This window comes from Thalassophryne amazonica, chromosome 13 (genome assembly GCF_902500255.1).
Source record: "Thalassophryne amazonica chromosome 13, fThaAma1.1, whole genome shotgun sequence".
Taxonomy (NCBI): Eukaryota; Metazoa; Chordata; class Actinopteri; order Batrachoidiformes; family Batrachoididae; genus Thalassophryne; species Thalassophryne amazonica.
The window spans coordinates 50,082,530-50,105,323 of NC_047115.1; the positions used below are offsets into that span (position 1 = coordinate 50,082,530).

The 22,794-nt window shown below is 39.1% G+C and overlaps 1 protein-coding gene across 1 annotated transcript in view; it reads left to right on the top strand.

Annotated features, from left to right (window-relative positions):
- Nucleotides 1–619: 619 nt before the first annotated feature.
- Nucleotides 620–22,794, top strand: part of kcnk1b (potassium channel, subfamily K, member 1b) — a 31,654-nt gene continuing 9,479 nt past the window's right edge. The window contains exons 1-2 of the mRNA XM_034185023.1: nt 620–1,129; nt 8,233–8,628. Of these exons, the coding sequence (XP_034040914.1) occupies nt 775–1,129; nt 8,233–8,628 (751 nt within the window). The 5' untranslated portion in view covers nt 620–774. The remainder of the gene's footprint in view (nt 1,130–8,232; nt 8,629–22,794) is intronic.

Consider the following 22,794-nt stretch of genomic DNA (forward strand, 5'->3'; position numbering starts at 1 on the left):
TCACACCCTCACACTCATGCACATTTTGGCTTTTTCAGCTTCCTCACTTCTTAATCACAGGTGGCTGAAAAAGGAACAGGGAGAGAAAGTAACGCTGCCCGTGGTTTGGTTTAAAAACTGAAACGCGTCAAACCGACCTGACTGAAACATAAAAGATCTGACGTCACACATCCATTGTCACCGCCGCAACAGCCATCTGTTGCCTTTAATGTCTCAGTTAAGGCTCGTAAATATGACTACTCCACATAGCGTTTATGTCGTTTGGAAATACGGTCATTATTAAATCAGGTAACTGGTATGTTTTCTCTTTTTCTTTGCGCACATTGTAAACTCTCACACACCTGTCAAATACAGTTGCAACGTAAATAGAAATTTTAATTTTAATAAAAAAAATGTGATCTTAGACCTTGATTTACTTGAAGGTGAGTATTTTCACTTTCTTATTAGCGCCCATCTTTTCATTTATACAGAAGGTGGTTTTCGGAACACAGGGATGGTTCTTTTTTGTATAAATATAAATTTTGTATAAATAAATCAAAAAGCACCCACTCGTTCGAGTCGTTCCACAAGCAAAGGCAGTTTTTGTCATTAAGGTCGACATTTCCTCTAGTCCCTGAATGTCGCACGGCAGGTTGGTTCCGCAGACGGAGGAAGAGACTTGAGCTTTGTTTTTTTGTCTCACATCCCGATATTCAAGCATATTTCGTAACCGCGGCAGTGAATTAATTGGCGTAATTTATTATTATTATTAGAAGAGCGAGCTGCCTCTTGAAAATGCTTCAGTCTCTCGCCAGTAATTCGTGCGTGCGGTTGATACAGAGTCACAAAACGACGTGGTATTTCGTGTGTCTAGTTTTAGGATATATTCTTTATCTGGTGTTCGGCGCGGTCGTCTTTTCTTCGGTGGAGCTGCCTTATGAAGACCTCCTCCGACAGGAGCTCAGGGCCCATAAAAAACAGTTCCTCCAGGACAATGAATGCCTATCCGAGGAGGGTCTGGAGCGTTTTTTGAAGAAATCCCTCGAGGCAAGTAATTACGGTGTTTCGGTGCTTCACAACGCTTCTGCCAAATGGAACTGGGACTTCACCTCGTCGCTGTTTTTTGCTAGCACCGTGCTGTCCACCACAGGTACGACACGAAACGACACTCTGCCTGATGCTACACCCCACTAACATTAAGGTTGAACATATTTATGTTCTACTGGAATTAAATTAGGCGACTCCTAAAGGACCAGACGTTCTTGTTTTTCCTTTTCCTATTTGCATCTCATCATCATATCAATGAATCATACTCTGCCACTTGTAGTTTTCCTGATCCACCACTAGGGCTCACAGTGGCGCATTAAGTGCAGGTGCAGGCCGAGTACATGTGATCATAATAAAAATACTGTTTCCATAAAGCGAAAATGCTGCCAAAATGAAAAGCTTCATTATATCAAGTATTGTAGACGGTTCTAACCATTAATGACCTGACAAAATAAATATCTCCTTTTGACTGTTATTCAGTTTAAAACTTAATTATTTTGGGTGATCGGTTTTGTCAGTTTACAAAATACCATAATCATTTATTATCCATTGATTATTATCCTGTGTTCATTGTTTTTGTGGACTAATGCATCGCTCTAATCTTGCAAAAATAGTCAGGATTTTCTTCATCTGAAAAAGCCTGCTACCTTCTTGAACACACTATTTTTTGAAAAACAAAATGGATAAAATTCTCTAACCTTTTAAAAATTAACATATGGGAGTTTTAAATTAGATGATTTTACAGGCATGGTATGGTATAAAGAATAATGCAATGGAGACACACACATCCAAAACACATAAAAAGGCGCGCGGGACCAAAAAATATCAGGTCTGACGAAGGGCGTCTGCCCGAAACGTTACATTTATTTTCTGTTAAATAAATTTTTTTTTTTTTGTCTAGGAGCGCTGTGGCTGTGCGGATCATTTGGTTTTTCTCTATGGTATAAAGAGTACTCATGCAGGCACATCCACCCAGAAACATGAAAGTGCCCGCTGCTTTGGTCTGCACAGGGCAGCCACTCTTCTTTGTGTAAACCTGAGGCTGTCATATCTCACAGTCGAAACAGAATGCATCGTGATTAGTACTTGAACGGGAGACCTCTTCAGAAGACCAGGGGTTGTGGGTGTTTCTCCAGATAAAACTGGCATTGCGTCAGTAAGGGCATCCAGCATAAAACGTGCCAAATCCCAATGCAACTCTATACTGCCTCCATTGTGGGGACTCTCAACAAAACCAGGGCCAGCCAAAACAAAAATAAGTGTTTGTTTCACACAGGAACAGAATGCTTATTTATTTATTTTTATTCCGTGGTATCGCTGCACAGTGTGGCTGTACCCTATTCAGCAGTAGTACCCGGCAGGTCTCCTGTCAGACCTCCTGTTCCGGGATTGCTTCTTTGTTTTCTTTTTAATTTAGATTTTTATTTATTATTACTGTAAATTTAAGCAGTAGCAGCATAAAAATGTAGAGTATTAGTTGAAACACTAAGGTTCATTTTGATATTCTGCTGCAGTGGGCTGACCTTTTTGGCACCACAAACTGTAGTAATAGATGTAAACTCAATACCAAGTAGTAATCGGGTAACTGGCTATGTGTGGAATAGTTTACTGAGATATGATGTTCTCCGTCCAGACCTTAAAATTAACTGTGTCCATTATTGCACCACCATATTAACACCCAGCTGTCCCAATATATTGTGACTTTTGATGACCTATAAAAGGGTGGGCATAATTTTTGTATATTTAGTAGAGAATATGACAGGAAATGTTCAGTTACATTTCACACACAGTATCTTGGTACATTAATGAGTAATTTAAATGTTTAATTCATTGTATAGTACGTCCCTTCGGCTGCTCCCTTGTTTGCACTCGGGGTTGCCACAGCAAATCCAAGGTGGATCTGCATGTTGAAATGGCACAGGTTTTACGCTGGATGCCCTTCCTGACGCAACTCCACATTACATGGACAAATGTGGCAGGGGTGGGATTTGAACCCGGAACCTTCTGCACTGAAACCAAGCGCATTAACCACTTGGCCACCACCCCTGCGTTTAATACCCGCTAAGCCTCGAACAGAACTAACCAGTCGTTTCACTGATTACAAGCAGTTCACAGTGGTGGGCACAGTTCCGCTAATCTGCTAACCGCTAATTAGCGAAGCTAACCTTTTTGTTAGTGGATTAGCATTTCAGGTAACTTCAAAAACCATCAGCGGACCAATTAGCTTCCGCTAAACTTAGTTCCGCTAACTTAGTCCCCTAATGTTTTGTTGCTAGCATAGTTGGTAACAGTCAAAAACATTTGTAAACCCTAAAATCATACATGTTGGTTCCTGTCTGCTACGTGTTTTGCAGCAGTCAGGCGGCTGTGAGGAGCTGAGCTCAACTCTACACCAGCAGAAGGGGCCTGGCTGCCAGGCTGCTACATTTAAAAAAAAAAAAAAAAAAAAAAAAAAAAAAGTAATTTACATTCAACATACAGTGCTCCAGACGTGAGGCAGAAGTCATGAAAAGCAAAGCAGGTTTGACTTATGGTTTTGATTTACAGTTGTGCTCAAAAGTTTACATACCTTGGCAGAATTTTTGCTTTTTTGACCATTTTTAAGAGAATATGAATGACAACACAAACTTTTTTCACTCATTATTAGAAGGTTTGCATTAGCGCTTACACAGCTTATGCATGCTCCAGTCGTCTTCTGTTTTTTCTGGGGACGTTACAGCACCACACGCAGGCCTGGCATATGTACTACGGTAATTGCACAATCAGGTGTACCACTAGTGTTTCACTTTTGGTGAAAAATGAAATTCAGTATAATGCTTAATAGTTTGTTTCACAATGATAACAACATCCCAAGGGATTTTCATGCAGAATTTCATGAGCAAATACTATTTAGATTTTTGTTGGTGACAGACTGCATGCTTGATCCTTGTGAACAAAAACAGGTACTACGGAGACTACATTAGGTTTGTGAAGAACTCTTTTATTCCAAAAAGTTACACACCAAAGCATTGGAAATGGTGTTATTTCTGTGTCCTATAATGTGAGTCAAAAGACTGGACCAAAATTTCTGCTGTAAAACCTCCATCATAGTTTTACAAGTGATTCCAGTATAGAGCTACTACTACGGAGACTACATTTGGCACAAATTGTCATTCTTGAGGTGCTAAAAATAAATATATCACTTCCAATTTCTAGATCATGGTTGAGACAAAGACACACTGTAGTGAAATATATTGGTATCATTCCTGAACTTAGTGTTGCCTCTCTGTGAGTATGCTGCCACGGAGACTACAATATTTTGTGGGACATCCACATCCCAGATTATGTGAATTTCCAAGAAGTTCCAGCAATAAAACTGAAACAAATTACTAGCACTGTTTTGTAGGGGATCCATTTAGGTGTCAAATCTAATAAACAGGAATTATGAAATCAAAGGATTTATGTTTAGAACATAGTGTTTTCTCAAATGAATTGACAAATTTGGATTCTGGTTACAAACCTATTATTTTACTCAAATGACTGCTGCTTGGCTCCAAGTGAAGATATTTTGATTCCGTAACTTGTGTCATGACCAGAGAAATACTGGGAATGTCACTGATTGGTGTAGTTCTTTGAAAGGTTCGAGAGGATAAATATCAGCTTTATTATATAATGAGCAAATTTCACATGAAACGAGGTAACATGCAAAAAAATAGCATTTTTTCACCATGTATTCACCATTTTGAGGTTTTTTTTTTAATGCATTTCCAGACTGTAAAAAACAGGGCACAGATAAAGGTATGCCCAAGGGTCCTTAGCAATAGCTTCTAATGTCCCTAATGGCATTATTTTATGAGATATAGGTTGTTAACATTGCATTATTAAAATGGTAACACCTGATTGTGCACTTACCGACTACTATGTTAAGCGAAGCCTTGAGGCACAGAATTTGCCTGTAACATTTTTTGTAATCGAATTATTTGAGTTACTTGACTAATCGTTTCAGCCCTACATAGAACACTGCCATCTAAAGCAGAAGTAATTTTTCATGACTTCTGCCTCAAGCCTGGAGTGCTGTATGTTGAATGTAAATGACTCTTCCTTACAGCAATGGTCAGGGCACTGTTGCAAAATTTTAAATCGCCTCAGACGGGCGCACCAAAATAAACTGTAAGGAAATGACATTTAACTTATTTGGAATGAACTGGACCTCACACAGGCACCAATTTAATGTGCCCGTGTCACCAACATTTCATGAGAATGTGTCAAGTTTAGACTCACTGGGTGCAGTGCTGAGAAATATTGGTTTCTCAGAATGCAAAACATGGTGAATCATGCCATATGGATCAGGCTCAAAACTTCTCAATCATGCTCATAATTTCTGATTATGTAAAGGAATGCTATAATATGAAAGGAAGAATAAAATTTGCCATTTTTTTAATTACTCATAGTGATCTCTGGAATTTGAAGGAAATCTAAGTACATTTTAAATCTTTTAATGTATCAATATGAGGGACAGAAAAATCAATGGAGTGTCATAGAAAAAAATTGCGATACTCAGCTGTATTCATTTTTTAAATTTTTTGTATACTACTAGTTGTCACACACCAGGCAATACATTGACAAAGATATTAATGATTTTTTTTTTTAATTTTGTTAAAAAAATTTATTTTGCAACTTCATAATTAATTAGCTTCTCTAATGAAGTAAAAACAAAAACATTTATAATTATCAATAGTATGTTTGTACGATAGACTTGCATTCTGTCCAGGGTGTAATACTCCGCCTTACGCTGTATGACTGCTGTGATAGGCTCCAGCCATGTGACCCTTAATCGAAGTAAGCAGGTATAGAAAATGAATGAATATTAGCTTTGTGACAGCTGAAACAAACAGTTAAAGAGAAATCAAAGTCACCACATCAGCACAAAATCCACTTGTTATCCCTTTTATCCCTTTGATATTCTTGTCACCCACAGATGACAAAAAACACACTACATTTTCTTTAAATCAACATTCCCTGTTGCTTAAAAAATATGCACAGTAATGTATTTAGTAAATGTATCCAGATAAATGTAAAATGAAAATGTTTGTTTCAGAGAAATCTGTTTCATTCATGTTTGTTCATTACTTTTTAAACATTTGCCTTTTTGTGTTTTCCATGTTTCTTAATTTTCCACATGTAAAAGACACACCAAAGAAGAAAATGCCACCAAATGCACTGGTAATGGATGCATATCTGACAAAAACAAGTTTCCAAATTTAAATGAGTCGGCCCAGTCTGTTTATGGATTATCAAGAGGAATTAACATTCAAAACTTGGAGTGGTTTTACATTCATTCTCTTGTAAATAATACATTAGTTGGAAATGTAACAACAAATCCCTGAAGTGTGATTATATTTCACGACCTGCCCTGTGATGTCATCATTCCCATTTCACCACATGAGGGATTCCTAGTTATGTTACTGTTATGGAGATTTAAAAAAAGAATGAAAATATTAAGTGTTTCCCACACTTCAGTTTGTAAAGATTTTATACATAGTTTATGAATGATCTATGTTCCATTTATGTCACAGCAGTGAATATTATGTAAGTTCCAAATATATCCTTGTCTGAATTCTAAAGAGAAGCAGGCCAACACCCAAGTTGAGAAACGGAAGCAAACATGATAATAAGGGTGTGTTTATGTGGGAAATATGCTCTCTTTTCACCTCAAGCATTGACATCCTCTAATTTGAAATAAATCTTTTAAAGCAGGCTGTCTTGTGTAGTTTGACTGAAGGCATTAACCCAGACATGTGCATGCAGAAGTCAGACAAGATGTTTTTTATTTATTTATTTACATGTTCTACCAAAACAATGCGATGAACTTTAGTCTGATCACATGGTACTGATTATCTGTGAGATTTCAGTATTCATGACTTGCATATCTGTGTAAAGTACAGCTTGCCTTGCTGCAAAATGCTTTAGTTCACACACTGTGTTGATAGATAACCAGTGACTCTTTAATTACTTTCATTACTGTCAATGAGTTCTTGGGTTAATGATCTTAATACAAACTTAAAATACTACAATATTTCTTGGTAGTATGGACAAAAAGAAAATAGTACCATTCAACACAATCACCCTGTGGCCAAAGTCCACCGGTCTTCCATATAGAATTTGTGTGAGGTAATGATGGATGTTTCTGTTGTTGAAAATCCCAAAGAGAGCAACCAGAAGAAAGAAAAAAAGCTGGGAATCTTTAAAAGACCTTACTTCGAAAGGTCGCATGTGAATGTGTCCACAGCCAACCACAGAGCACAGGAGTGCTCATAGAGTGGAAAATGCATGAAAAAGTGGAGTGCTTGATGGTTGAGAATATCCTTATATGGTGCTTCTTGAAAGTTTGTGAACCCCTGAGCTTTTACATGTTTTTAGGAAATTTAAAAAAAAATTCTGGCTTTTCATTTTAAAATTTCTAAAATGGTGTCCTTTAAGCTCACCGTGAAAAGTAATCTCTTCATCATGAATTAAAAGAATTTAAAATCTAAAAGCCAAAATAATGGTGTGAATAGTAAGTACACCGTTTCATAAGACACATAAACCATCACTTTTACATCAAGTTTTCTTCAAACAAGTCAGGGGATGGATGCATGAACATTTGCAAGTCACTGAATGTGTCTTGGACTTCATTTACATCAATTATGAAGAAATACAAACAGTACGGTACTCTATGGTAAATCTGGGTGGAGTAGACAGTTCTCAAAAGCTAAGGGACTGTACATGAAGGAGAAGAGTGAGGAAAGCCACCCAGACAACCCAGAAAAAGTTATAGGCTGCTGTGGCTGGAGAAATTGTGCATAGTGCAAGTTTTGAATTTTGCATCACCACTTATACAGCTTCATGAAGTGTTACAGAGAAGGATTTTTTTTTTTCTCAAAAAAGAAAACTTGGAGGTTCATCTACAATTTGCCAGAAGGCACATCAGAGATTCAAGCTTAGATAGAAACCTATAACTTCTTCAGGGTTGTCTGGGTGTCTTGGTGGCTTTCCTCACTTATTTAACCATTTCCAAACTGAACAAACATTATCGTAATTGCCTTATGGATGAATCAACAGAAGAATCGGTAATGAAAATCATCTTTATTTACAGCTGTATTAAATAGTTGTACTTTTGCACAAAGTAGTAGCACAGGAAATTAATTATATGGTAACAGTTATTTTCTGCAATGTCTGTCTACACAGGATATGGCCATACCGCACCGCTCTCAGATGGTGGTAAAGCCTTCTGCATCATCTACTCAGTGATTGGTATTCCTTTCACACTACTTTTCCTCACTGCTGTGGTGCAAAGGATCATGGTGTTCAGCACATGGAGGCCAATCACATACATCCATACTCGCTGGGGCCTCTCCAAGCCACTGGTGGCCATTGTGCATGCCTTTCTGCTGGCCATTTTGGCTGTTTCTTGCTTCTTCCTCATCCCTGCTGCCATCTTCTCAGCACTTGAGGAGAACTGGAACTTTCTGGAGTCCTTCTACTTTTGTTTCATTTCCCTCAGCACCATTGGCCTCGGAGACTACGTGCCCGGAGAGGCAGCTAATCAGAAATTCAGGGAAATCTACAAAGTGGGCATTACTGGTAAGTGTTTTTGAACCACAACAGTTGTAACCTAGTAGTTTCTGTTATCGTACACTAATTAACCCTACAACCTAATCAACCTCCTTAATATGTGTAAATGCCTTGGTCTCATTAAAATGAAAGAATAGTGATTATGATTGAAATGTACAACCCCTGGCAAAAATTATGGAATCACCGGACTTGGAGGATGTTCATTCAGTTGTTTAATTTTGTAGAAAAAAAGCAGATCACAGACATGACACAAAACTGAAGTCATTTCAAATGGCAACTTCCTGACTTTAAGAAACACTATAAGAAATCAAGAAAAAAAATTGTGGCAGTCAGTAACGGTTACTTTTTTAGACCAAGCAGAGGGAAAAAAATATGGACTCACTCAATTCTGAGGAATAAATTATGGAATCACCCTGTAAATATTCATCCCCAAAACTAACACCTGCAACAAATCAGATCTGCTCGTTAGTCTGCATCTAAAAAGGAGTGATCACACCTTGGAGAGCTGTTGCACCAAGTGGACTGACATGAATTATGGCTCCAACACGAGAGATGTCAATTGAAACAAAGGAGAGGATTATCAAACTCTTAAAAGAGGGTAAATCATCATGCAATGTTGCAAAAGATGTTGGTTGTTCACAGTCAGCTGTGTCTAAACTCTGGACCAAATACAAACAACATGGGAGGTTGTTAAAGGCAAACATACTGGTAGACCAAGGAAGACATCAAAGTGTCAAGACAGAAAACTTAAAGCAATATGTCTCAAAAATTGAAAATGCACAACAAAACAAATGAGGAACGAATGGGAGGAAACTGGAGTTTGCGTCTTTGACCGAACTGTAAGAAACCGCCTAAAGGAAATGGGATTTACATACAGAAAAGCTAAACGAAAGCCATATGATATTTTGGACACTTTTCTTATCCCATCAATTGAAAGGCTGTTTGGGGATGATGAAATCATTTTTCAAGATGATAATGCATCTTGCCATAGAGCAAAAACTGTGAAAACATTCCTTGCAAAAAGACACATAAGGTCAATGTCATGGCCTGCAAATAGTCCGGATCTTAATCCAAATGAAAATCTTTGGTGGAAGTTGAAGAAAATGGTCCATGACAAGGCTCCAACCTGTAAAGCTGATCTGGCAACAGCAATCAGAGAAAGTTGGAGCCAGATTGATGAAGAGTACTGTTTGTCACTCATTAAGTTCATGCCTCAGAGACTGCAAGCTGTTATAAAAGCCAGAGGTGGTGCAACAAAATACTTGTGATGTGTTGGAGCATTCTTTTGTTTTTCATGATTCCATAATTTTTTCCTCAGAATTGAGTGATTCCATATTTTTTTCCCTCTGCTTGGTCTAAAAAAGTAACCATTACTGACTGCCACAGTTTTTTTTTTCCTGATTTCTTATAGTGTTTCTTAAAGCCAGAAAGTTGCAATTTGAAATGACTTTAGTTTTGTGTCATGTCTGTGATCTGCTTTTTTTTCTACAAAATTAAACAACTGAATGAACATCCTCCGAGGCCGGTGATTCCATAATTTTTGTCAGGGGTTGTAGATCCGAAAGCAGTGGGTTAGATTGGTGCTTGGGGTTGTCAAAGTCAGGACCATAAACCCATAAATGGTTCCTGTTCATAGAGGATATTGTGACTTGCTTTGCTTGCACTGGGTGGACAGTACTCATGTTTGATTTTAAGTTATAGAAGTGTAAAATTGTCTAAAGCAAAATTTTGCTTTGTGTTACATCATATGTAAAGCAAAGCAAATGCTGTTTTGATAGGAGCCGGAAGCTCAGTGTTGAGTTGGTGTTAACAGGCCCGCCATATATATGTGTATGTGTATGTATATATATGTGTATGTGTATGTGTATATATATGTGTATGTGTATGTGTATATATATGTGTATGTGTATGTGTATGTGTATGTATGTGTATGTGTATGTATGTGTATGTGTATGTGTATGTGTATGTGTATGTATGTATATGTGTATGTGTATGTATATATATGTGTATGTGTATGTGTATATAGATGTATGTGTATGTATATATATGTGTATGTGTATATATGTGTATAAACGCAACACTTTTGGTTTTGCTCCCATTTTGTATGAGATGAACTCAAAGATCTAAAACTTTTTCCACATACACAATATCACCATTTCCCTCAAATATTGTTCACAAACCAGTTGAAATCTGTGATAGTGAGCACTTCTCCTTTGCTGAGATAATCCATCCCACCTCACAGGTGTGCCATACCAAGATGCTGATTAGACACCATGATTAGTGCACAGGTGTGCCTTAGACTGCCCACAATAAAAGGCCACTCTGAAAGGTGCAGTTTTGTTTTATTGGGGGGGATACCAGTCAGTATCTGGTGTGAACACCATTTGCCTCATGCAGTGCAACACATCTTCGCATCATCCGTGAAGAGAACACCTCTCCAACGTGCCAAACGCCAGCGACTGTGAGCATTTGCCCACTCAATGGCTGTGCGAAGTTGCAACGACGAACTGGAGTCAGGTCGAGACCCCGATGAGGACGACGAGCATGCAGATGAGCTTCCCTGAGACAGTTTCTGACAGTTTATGCAGAAATTCTTTGGTTATGCAAACCGATTGTTTCAGCAGCTGTCCGAGTGGCTGGTCTCAGATGATCTTGGAGGTGAACATGCTGGATGTGAAGGTCCTGGGCTGGTGTGGTTACACGTGGTCTGCGGTTGTGAGGCTGGTTGGATGTACTGCCAAATTCTCTGAAACGCCTTTGGAAACGGCTTATGGTAGAGAAATGAACATTCAATACACGAGCAACAGCTCTGGTTGACATTCCTGCTGTCAGCATGCCAATTGCACGCTCCCTCAAATCTTGCGACATCTGTGGCATTGTGCTGTGTGATAAAACTGCACCTTTCAGAGTGGCCTTTTATTGTGGGCAGTCTAAGGCACACCTGTGCACTAATCATGGTGTCTAATCAGCATCTTGGTATGGCACACCTGTGAGGTGGGATGGATTATCTCAGCAAAGGAGAAGTGCTCACTGTCACAGATTTAGTCTGGTTTGTGAACAATATTTGAGGGAAATGGTGATATTGTGTATGTGGAAAAAGTTTTAGATCTTTGAGTTCATCTCATACAAAATGGGAGCAAAACCAAAAGTGTTGCGTTTATATTTTTGTTGAGTATAGTTAAAAAGGACTACCCGCTGTCACTTTTTAGTTACTTGATTTCACTCCAGCTTGACCTCACAAAAGCTACACTCTTCAACAAAATTGTTGACAGTGGGTGTATCCACTGCACTCTGATGATGCCTGTGTTGTCTGCTGTTTCCTGCACTATATAAGTCCTCAGGCACACAGTCGACATGTACGTTTGAGGGTGGTGATGCTCACCTGTGTAGATACCCTGATCTCGGTCACGGTGTTGTTTGCTTTTGGAATGCCATGTAGTCTTAAACATTTTCCTCGTCGTCATGGTCCTTTCAGTAACAGTTTTGGCTTCCATGGTGTTGAATACCATGAAGAATAGAATACAGCCTTTACTGTCATTGTACATACATATATACATACAACAAAATTTGTCCTCTGCATTTAATCCATCCTAATTACAGTTAGACACAATCCAACCACTAGGAGCAGTGGGCAGCCTCAGTCCGGCGCCCGAGGACCAACTCCAGATGTAGAGACACTGCCTTGATCAGGGGCAGAGAAAGAAGCAGACCCTAAATAAGCATGTTTTTGATTGTGGGCGGAAACCCATGCAGACTACGCAAATGAATGGAACGCTTCAGAAGATCTGTTTTCACACACCGGTTCTGGTATACAAAACTGTGGAAGCGAGAACAGGGTTTTCGTACTTTTGTGGTCTTATCATTATCTATGCCAGTTATTCTGTTACAGACTGAGATACCCACCGTACCAGATTAGTATATTCACTGTCTGCGCATGCGTAAAAAATTGAATGTTTGTTCCGTACTGAATTTACCCTTCTGTGTGTGGAAAGGACTGAGAGCTGGTTTCAATTTATGGACAAAAATAACCCACCTGTAAACCTGATTTTGGGCCGCACACAGAAAGGGTAAACTTAGTAAGGAACAAACGTCCCATTTTTTACAGAGATAAAATCAGTTATTCACATTAAACCTAATTTTGGTCCGCACACTGAACGGGTAAAATCAGTACAGATCAAACTCCGTTTTTTGCACACGTGCAGATATACAAATCTGGTGGTCATCTCAGAACATGTCAGTTCCCAAAGTGTGGTCGTGTGCTGCCTTTTGGGCGGTGATGGCAATGCAGGGGGCAATGAGCGGTATATAAAAATAAATAAAGAAGGCTTTAATTTTCAATTTTGTTATAAAATTATGCAAAAACATTTAATCAGAAGTAATAACATGTACCTGTGGGATTTAAATTTCAAGTTATTCTTCATTTCTGACCTTTGAGTTCTGTTAAATAGTTTGGGTTTACAATGTACCCTGGGTCCCTCCACTGCATGTGTCCAAACTGTACTTACTACCTGTGCTGTCCCTCTGACATGTTCATTCTTAATCCTGTCCATCCTGTTTTTGTTAGCGCCACCGCCTCCAAGTCGTACAACATAGCTTGTCTCATTATGGTCTTTTGAGCTCTGTTTTTCATAGATATCCTTATATCACAAATCATTCCTGTGACCTTTCTCAGGCCAGTCCGCTCTGCCTGCCTTCTCTTCGTCACCTGTCCACCACACTTTGGATTACTTTGGATAGTTGACCACAAGCATTTCAAACTCATCTGCCTTTACCAACTCTACTCCTTGCAATTGCACAGTTCCACCGGCCTCCCTGTTACCTGTCCTTCACACAGATGTACTCAGTCTTGCTCCTATTGACTTTCATTCTGCATTTACAATAAGTACCACCTTAGAAAATATTTGGCTTTTCAAGTACCACCATTACAACCGGAATTAAAATATTTCAGTTCAACTCAATTTATTTATATAGCGCCAAATCACAAGATAGTTGCCCTAAGGCACTTCACAAGGCTAAGGTCAAACCTTACCCACCCCCCGAGCAAGCATATTGGCAAGAGAGGTGAGAAACTTCCTGGATGAATTAAAGGATAAGGAGAAACTAGGCTAACATAGAGCGATTTGCACATCTTGACTCGTCCACTGCATTGTGGAATCTTGCTTACAACACAACAGCTCAAAATAGCAGAAAGCATATGGATTATGATGATTTAGATTAGTTTAAACTGAAGTTGATAGCTTAAAGTGTTTTTACATTCATCGTGGACCGCCTGTGTCTGGCAGTAAAGAAGAACTGATTGACATACACAGCATCGGTCCAGAATCTGCAGTGCGTTTTGACGGAGGAGGAGGACAGAGAAGTTGTCAAAATGACTCCATATCCTTGCAGATTAGAGCGTGGATACCCGATCCGTGCCTGACGGGTTGGGTTGGGTTCTGCAAAATATTTAAAAAATGACACTCAGATCGGGTTGGGTTCAGTCACGTCAGCACAAAGACGCTGAACGTACAGAACTGTTGTGAAACGATGTCATAGCCCTGCCTCTGTGACCTCCGCTGCTCATAATTAATGTCATGTTATTGTTGTTAGCATAGATCTCTGGGAAAAAAAAACAAAACAAAACTTTGTTCTGTTGGCGCTGTGAAAATCTACACCAGTCAGTCAGAAAAGACAAGACGCTTCACTTCAGCAGAAAAATAGTGTCATGGCCCAATGGAAAATATCAAAGATGCTGTACTTTTCTGGATGAGTTGAGCTGCTGTGCCACAGCTAAAAGTGGCTCGAATGAAAATGCATAAAAAAATAAATGGCAAAATCAGTTTGAAGACACACACAGTTGACCGGCTGTGAGTGTGTAATATAGTGCACTCTTTGAGTGAAATGTCACCTCCATGTGTGTTGAAGATGTGTACAAATGTTCCAGACAGTGAGGTGTCATTCAACAGTCACTCTGTGTCAGTCTGTAGGTGGAGAGATTTTTCAGATAGAATGTGTTGGTATTTCAACAGATGACACAGTGACACAAAAATGTACAAGTTTCTCAGAATAAACACTAGGGGTGTCACAAATAACAAAAGCTATGGTTTGGATTGGATATGGATTGTCAGGCACGGATTGGATCATTTTTTTGGGTCAGCAAAAAAAAACAAAAAACACAAATACTACTTGGCTTTCCATTTTCAGGCAAGACAACGAGAAATCTTGAAAGTTGGCGGGGCCTGGGGCCTTATTTTGACATGTTTTGACCTCAGTAAATATATATATTTAAAAAAAATAGCTGGATTGTTACCAAGATGGAAATAATGTGAAAACACAGGCACTGATTTTCAAGTTATTACCATGAAAACATCTGATTGCACAAAGTGTTCTGTCCACAGCTGTGGAATTTCAGCCAGCTTGGTGGCACACGTTCAATTCAGTGGGCTCTGACAAAATCAGTCACAACCAGTGTTGGTCTTGGTTTCAAAGTCAACATGGTTCAAACTGCATTGTTTTATTCTTAAATATGACAAATAAGTCATTATTATTATTACTATTATATTAAATATTGCTTTTCAAAGTAGCAGAATCTCGTTAATATTATTATGTACAAAAAATGTCTTTAAATTGTCTTCAAAAATGGACTTTTACGAGATTTGGGGGGCCTTTCTCATGCCTCACCCCTGAACCCCCCCATACCTGAGGCCTGCACACAGTCTTATCTGCAGAACAGATGAGAAAGTAGGTTCGCTGGGTGGTTTTAATCATTTTTATTATCAGCTCTGTGTTGTCAAACAGCAAGACAGAGGCACACTGTTGATGATCTCAGAGACTAACATATTTACAGTGAAGCAGTGCGTTTATATGCGTTATTATTTTTTTTATACACAGTGCTGTGTGTTGATATGCAGCAACAAATGTCTGCTTCACCGTGCAGACGACACACCTTTATTGCAATTGGATTCAATCAGAGTTTTGAACTACTCATTAACAGGATGAACAGTGGATGTATCAGTGTGGCTTTGAGGAACTCGATAAAGAAATGCTGCTGTCTGCAGATCCACACCACAAAAGCAGACGACTGAGCACCGTGCACACAAAGCTCCAGCCTCTCCACTCTGTGTGCTTTTATCACGACTGCATCATAATAAACACAGTTTTTCACTTTAAAAAGAAGTCATGACACAGTCACATGTATTCTTTGTAATTAATCCACAGTCCGCATGCATTCCGAACCATGTGTGTGTCTGCGGGGGCGGTTAGTTAGTAGGGCATGCATAGGATTAATGGGATCAGTGAATGGGTCCTCACAACCTCTAAATTATGTCATTAAAGACTACTGCAATAAAAACTACTGTTCAGTTGTGATATTTTGGATTTTGATAGATACAGAACAAGACCACATCCCCTCAGGTGTTCTTTGGGGGGTGCTGCAGGAGCAGAGCCAGTATACCATACTCCTGCTGCAAGGTGTGATCCAGTCTATATACAGCCAAAGTAGGTCCTGTGTCTGCGTTGCTGGCAATCTATTAGACCTTTTCCTGGTAGGTGTTAGATTCTGCTAGAGCTGCCCCTTGTCACCAATCTTGTTCCTGATTTTCATGGAGAGGAATTCAAGAATTGCATCTTTTCTTTCTGTGGATGATGTGGTTCTGTTGGCTTCATCGACCGTGATCGTCGATGTGCACTAGGAAGGTTTGAGGCAGTGTGAGGTGACTGGGAAAAGGATCAGTGTCTCCAAATCAGTGCTTCCATGGTCCTTTGTTGGAATGGATTGTCCCCTCAGCATCAGAGGAGAGTTAGTGCCCCAAGAGGAGTTCAAATATTTCCTGGTCTTGTTTATTCTTGGGGATACGATAGAGCGTCAGCTCAACAGACATATCAGGGCTGCATCTGAGGTCCTGTGGACACTGTTTCAGACATCATGATTTTCCAGTCGATTTATGCTCTTATCTATGGTCATGAGCTTTGGGTAATGACCAAAAGACCAATGCTGCGGTTACAAGTGGTGCAAATGATGTCCCTCTATAGGGTATCTTGTCTTACACTGTCTTTTCATACTTAAGTATGAAACCCGAATATTTAGAAGGTAGTCGGTATGGAACCACTGTTCCTTCGCATCAAAAGGAGCCATCTGAGGTGGTTTTAGGGCCCAGCTGAGACATGTGTGTACATCATTTAGGAGAGGATAACTCAACTGTTCTAGACTAATATGACCCCAGTGAACAACTTGAGATATGTGTCAAAATCTCTATCTGGGGCAAACAGCCCAAAAAAGACCACATTCTTTTAAAAAATGACCACAGCCTTTTTCATCCCAAGTGTTGCTTCAAACAAAGCTGTATTTTCTAAACTGCTGCACCTATAGATTTTCCAAGGTATTCAAAATGTTCAGAATGACCAGTACATGTTTTGGAGAGTCATAGAAAAGTGTAAAATGTCTATTTTGATATTTTAAGGGAAAATAGCTCAGATAAGTGGGTCAACATCGAAAGAAAACCAACATTTGCCAAATATAATGAAATTTTATTTTCAGTTATCAATTGGATATTAATTTAAAGTGAAAAATACAATACAAAACAAAATGTGTTTCATTAGCAGACAACAGTATCTAAAGATCTTAAATGTTTTAAAGATTATCAGGGACATTTCCCAACAGCCAATAATACAATTTATAACACCACATTACTATTTCTGTTTCAAACGTAAACACAACAAAATCCAAATATGAAGATTATACTCATTCCGTGTTAGGGTTTCTGCAACAATCACCTCCCTTGCATTTGCAGTACTTGCAGCACCGGATCCCAGTTACCCGAAAATACAGCTGTATTGTGGTCATTTCCGGGCTGTTTGTCCTGGATAGAGATTTTGGCAGAGATTTTGGCACATATCCCAAGTTGTTCATTGGGGTCATATTAGTCTAGAACTGTTGAGTTATCCTCTCCTAAATGATGTGTATGTGGTGAGGATGTCCCTGGTCATCTTCCTAGGGAGGCCTTCCAGGCTTGTCTAACTGGGAGGAGGCCTCAGGGAAGACCCCGGACATACTGGAGGGATTATATTTCCAATCTCACTTGTGAACACCTCAGGATCCACCAGGAAAAGTTAGAGAACTTGGCCAATCATATGGACGTGTGGGCAGCCACTGATGCCTGGGCCTGGAAAAGCAAGCAGAAAATGAATAAATTTTATAGATACAGGTGAAGGCTTAAGAATCTCCTTTTGGGTGATGTTAACATCTTTTAACATGCAAAACAAATAGGCCTATCAAGTTGCTTTTGGAGCTTTTTTTTTTCTAATTCCAAGGTCATACTGGTCATTATTATCACTTACTGAGGCATTGCTGGGCTGGTAGCATAGATTTACATTTACCCTACCTGTCCATACCTGCTCGCAGTAACGGGTGGGTATCCCAATACCCGCCCGCTGTACATAAAGTGATGAAGTCATATCATGCGCAACCCAAGAACTCTGCAGACGATAACATGAAAAGCGAGAAGTGTACGTTGGTCCCAATATGGATATTCTGGATGATTTTATCATGGATAGGCCAACAAATGAACAGCAGCCAAAGCAGCTAGCTTGATGAGGACGCCCTAGTGGATTTGGAGAGCAGCGCTGTTCCAGCCAACACGACAAAAGTTAAAGTGAGCCAACTTTTTATGTACGCGTTTGCTGGGTGTCATGCGTTTTGAAATGACATTAAATATTGTTAATGTGATTCCACGTGTTGTGTATCTCAGTAAGTGATAATAATGCAAATAACATGAAGTTGTCGTGCAGTATGCATTTTCAGAGTCCCTCTGTCCATGCCCAGTCGCCCAAAAAGAGCGATATTCACCATCGTCTAACTCAGGCGAATATCTGTCATTTTGGACGACTGGGCATGGATGTCGGGCCTCTGAAAATGCATACCGCACTCCAAAAGCATGTTATGTATTAATATAGGCCATTGTTGCTTGTTTTGGATTATTTTGAGTTGATTTTAGATTATACTCTATTACAATCATACACATATTGAAAACTGAAGCAAACATACATACGATTGAAAAGCTGTTTCTCCCAGATCCCCTGTTTAAACATGAAAGTACAAAACAAAAGTGGAAAAAGTATAGTAACTAAGTTTTAAATATAAGTAATAAAAAACACTTACGAAAGGCAGACATCCAAGAAAGTTGTAAGCAGATTTTTGTTTTTGCCTGTTTGAAAATTGAGTAAATGGAATAACTAGTGTAGTGCAGAAGATGTGTGGTTATCTACAAATATCTATGATAAGTAAATGTGTCAACCACAGGATGAGTAATACTGCAACTTTCCATTTGTATGTTTAAGCAGTACACTCAAAAATAAAGAACCCACTTTTATTGAGAACACATTAAGTAACTTGTTACAAAAAAGCTGCAAATTTAGTTTGACAATTATGATTTCCAGACGATACTCTGCCACACCTTTCAGTTTTTTTTTTTTTTTGTTTTTTTTTACAGAAAATGTACGCATTGCCTTCAGGTCTGAAACTGATCTCTGTGTCCACAACAAGTGTAGAAATAATTTTGCTCCTACCATACTCAGCTCGTCCGTTAGGTGGTATAGACACATGCTCGGGGAGATTTACATTGGGGTGCCCTAAATAAGAGGGGTTTTTTTTATCTTGCACTTTTTTACACATAATGTTGCTTTGAATTACTGTAACATTTAATTAACATTGCACAAAAAAATCCCTTACAACTACGTAGTTTTCTAAAAAAAAAAATAATACACACAATAAGCTAAATATTCTTAAAATTGCAAACAAAGTACTCACATGGCATATTCTTTCACAGCATTAGGTGGCAACAATAATGACAAGTCATTTTTGTTCACAACTATTCTTAATAACCAGACAAGAAGTGAAATTCAGTCTGTGAAATGCAGTTTATACTGATGCTGTCAAATGTTGCTTCGACAGTTTGATAGCACAGACATCTTTGTACATAATTTTAACAAGCTCACCACAAGAACCAGCATAAAACAGTCTCAAATGACAGAATAAATAATCAGTTATTTATCACTGCAGTTCTCCGAAAATCCTTTGTGCTGCTTTAAAGTGAGTGCTGCTGGCAGGCAGCAGATAATTTCCCTTGTGCAGTTTCATTTTTTTTTTAAAAACGGACACATGCTTTTTTGATTGCTCAAGTTCCGTGAGGAGAGATTTTATCTTACTAAAGAAAGCAATGCTGTTTACATGCATCTTTATCATCTTCAGAACAGTGCACAGTAGCTACACACTGCAAGTTTTACTTCACCATTCTTGGGGTGTAAACATAGTGAGAGCAGGGTGGGGAATGACCCTGTTATATTTGTCTGGATTTACATGTTTGATTCTGGCCATCGAAACAGTAAAAGATATTTTAGTTTTTTTTTAAACTAAAATATCTTGCAGCAGTTACCTTCCTCATCCCTTCATGGGAATCTCTGAGGAACCTTTGGGGATTTACCCATCATCCAGGATGTTTCTGTGCATCGCTGCATTCATCTTTCCCTCAGTCCTTACTAGTGCCCCAGTTCCTGCCACTGAAAAACATCCCCATAACATGATGCTGCCACCACCATGCTTCACTATAGGGATGGTGCCTGGTTTCCTCTAAACATGACATCTGGCATTCACACCAGAGTTCAATCTTTGTCTCATCAGACCAGAGAATTTTGTTTCTCATGGTCTGAGTCCTTCAGGTGCCTTTTTGGCAAACTCCAGGTGGGCACTAAATCCAATTGCAACATTTTGTCTGTGAAGCCTAAACTTTCAGGCAGAGAGCAGGAATATCAGCTTCTAAACAGCCACATGAACAAAAACATGATAAACATACAGACATGAACAAAGTTAAGCCAACAAGCCTGTACGGTAGTATAAATGTAGGTCACTCAAGTCACCCAGGAGTTTTCATTTTTAAGTATTTATTTTAAGCAAGTTATGAGCTCAAGAAAATAAGAGTTTTGATTTAATTTATTATTAGTAGTAATTTATTTCTAAATAATTATATTGCTTGTCAGGGCTCTCAGGCAGCAGTACCCCTGCACCAGCAGACTTAAGGCAGTACTAATGATATTCATAGTAGTATCAAGACAGTTTTAGTATTTCTGTTTATAGGTCCAGTTCCATTTTTCTGATGCTGTTTATTCAACCAATTTTGTGTGTGTGTGTGTGTGTGTGTGTGTGTGTGTGTGTGTGTGTGTGTGTGTGTGTGTGTGTGTGTGTGTGTGTGTGTGTGTGTGTGTGTGTGTGTGTGTGTGTGTGTGTGTGTGTGTGTGTGTGTGTGTGTGTGTGTGTGTGTGAGAGAGAGAGAGAGACATGGATGTTAAATTTCTAAAACTTTTTCCCCTTCAGTTTGTTTCTGCATTTGCGCACTCCTTTACTCCACTCAGTTTTTCTGTTCTCTTGCATGTCTGCCATTTGGTCAAATGATAATCTTAGTACCATGTTCTTGTGAGCATCACAAGCTACCCACTGCCCTCTTGTGTCTCCATGTGAAAATACAGGTTGCATGATGACAGCTTTCGTCACTGAAAAAATACAGGCAAGGCATAGAAATGGAGCACTAAATTTTAATTCATACACAATAAGATTTTCCACTAATGATTAACAATATTTACCATTAAACACTCTAAGGGCTTGATTTACTAAGATCCCAGATAATGAGTGCTCAGATGTTTGAGCAACACAAACTGCACATTGGGTAGAGACAACTTTTCAGGCGGTAAATGCGCAGTTGATAGTGGGTGGTAATGTGATGTAGACAGCAGTAATGTAAATAAGGATTTTGGCGTGTTATCGGCTGTAAGTGCAATATGAACTTAAATCAGCCACATGCGGCTATGCACCTTTGTTATGCAGGACCTCTTGCTGCATAATTGACGGTGTTCATGTGCTGTAGGGCTGTAACTGTACACAGAAATCATAGTTCACGGTTCACATTTAACAAGTGAAGGATTAAGGAGTGCAGGTCCCCCTCATTTCTCCCTCCCAATTCTGCATCCCGGTCACTTTTATCATAGACAGAAATGACTATAAAGTAATTTTCAGGTAAAGGCAGCATTTAAGGGTCTTAGCAATATCCTCTAAACTAGGGGTTTCAACTTTTTGTCAGTTAAAGCCCACTTCTGATTGTTAAAGTTCTGATGACCCCCTTTTTGAATAAATGAGGAAAAAATTAAAACATGACAATAAAATAAAATAACTTAGAAACATTATATTAAATAAATTGTAAACTTTAAATTGACTGTAGGTGCCAGTGTACATGAGTGGCCCTGCGATAGACTAATGGCCTGCCAAGGGTGTGCCCTGTCTTACCCCACAGTTACATTAGCTACTTACAAATGATGGCGACAAGGTTTGTTGCTTGATGGGTGTTCCCGGGGTGTGCACGTTAACATATCTGTAAAATGTCCTGTAAATCACTTCAGAGGTGTTATCTGGTTACAAAAAGTGTTGTTTTTTTTATGTTTGTTTATCGCAAACCTTTAGAAATACATATGGATTTATAGTAAAATATAACCATTTATGAACATATTCCACCATCTTTGATTCTGGTGTTCAAGTGAGCAACCAGTTGACGTCACGCCGTCTGTTCACCCGGATTAGCAGTCTTCATGTCACGCTGCTCAGCATTTGCATAAAATAGACTTCTGGTCTATTTTGGTCACACCGAGCTGGCGGCAGAGCAACCATTGTCTTGTACTGCTGCAAAACGCCCACTCTGACTGAACATGAATGGCAAGTCGTCACTTTGCCTCTGTTACTTGTAGCTAATGTGACCGTGGGGTTACACCCTCTGACTGCTGGGTTAGGCTCCAGCACCTGTGAATCTTGAGTAAGTGGGAATACATCAGAAAAGACACACACATTCAAGATGTGTGTTTAAAAAAAAAAAAAAAAGCGTGCTGGATCAAAAGGGAGACAAATATCAAAACAAAAAAATCTGCACAACCTGAACGCTCCCATGCAAAAAGCTTTATTTAGATAAGATGGCAGTAGTGACGTTTTGGACACTGCCCTTCTTCAGACATAATTAGTGCCACGTCACACCTGCATATGTACTGAAACTAATTACTAATTGCCATCACCTGGCAAGCACCCAGTGGGGAAAAATAAAAAGATAAAAAACATCTTGTGGTTATCTTAGCTTGAACAACAAAATACTAACATCAGGACATGACCCA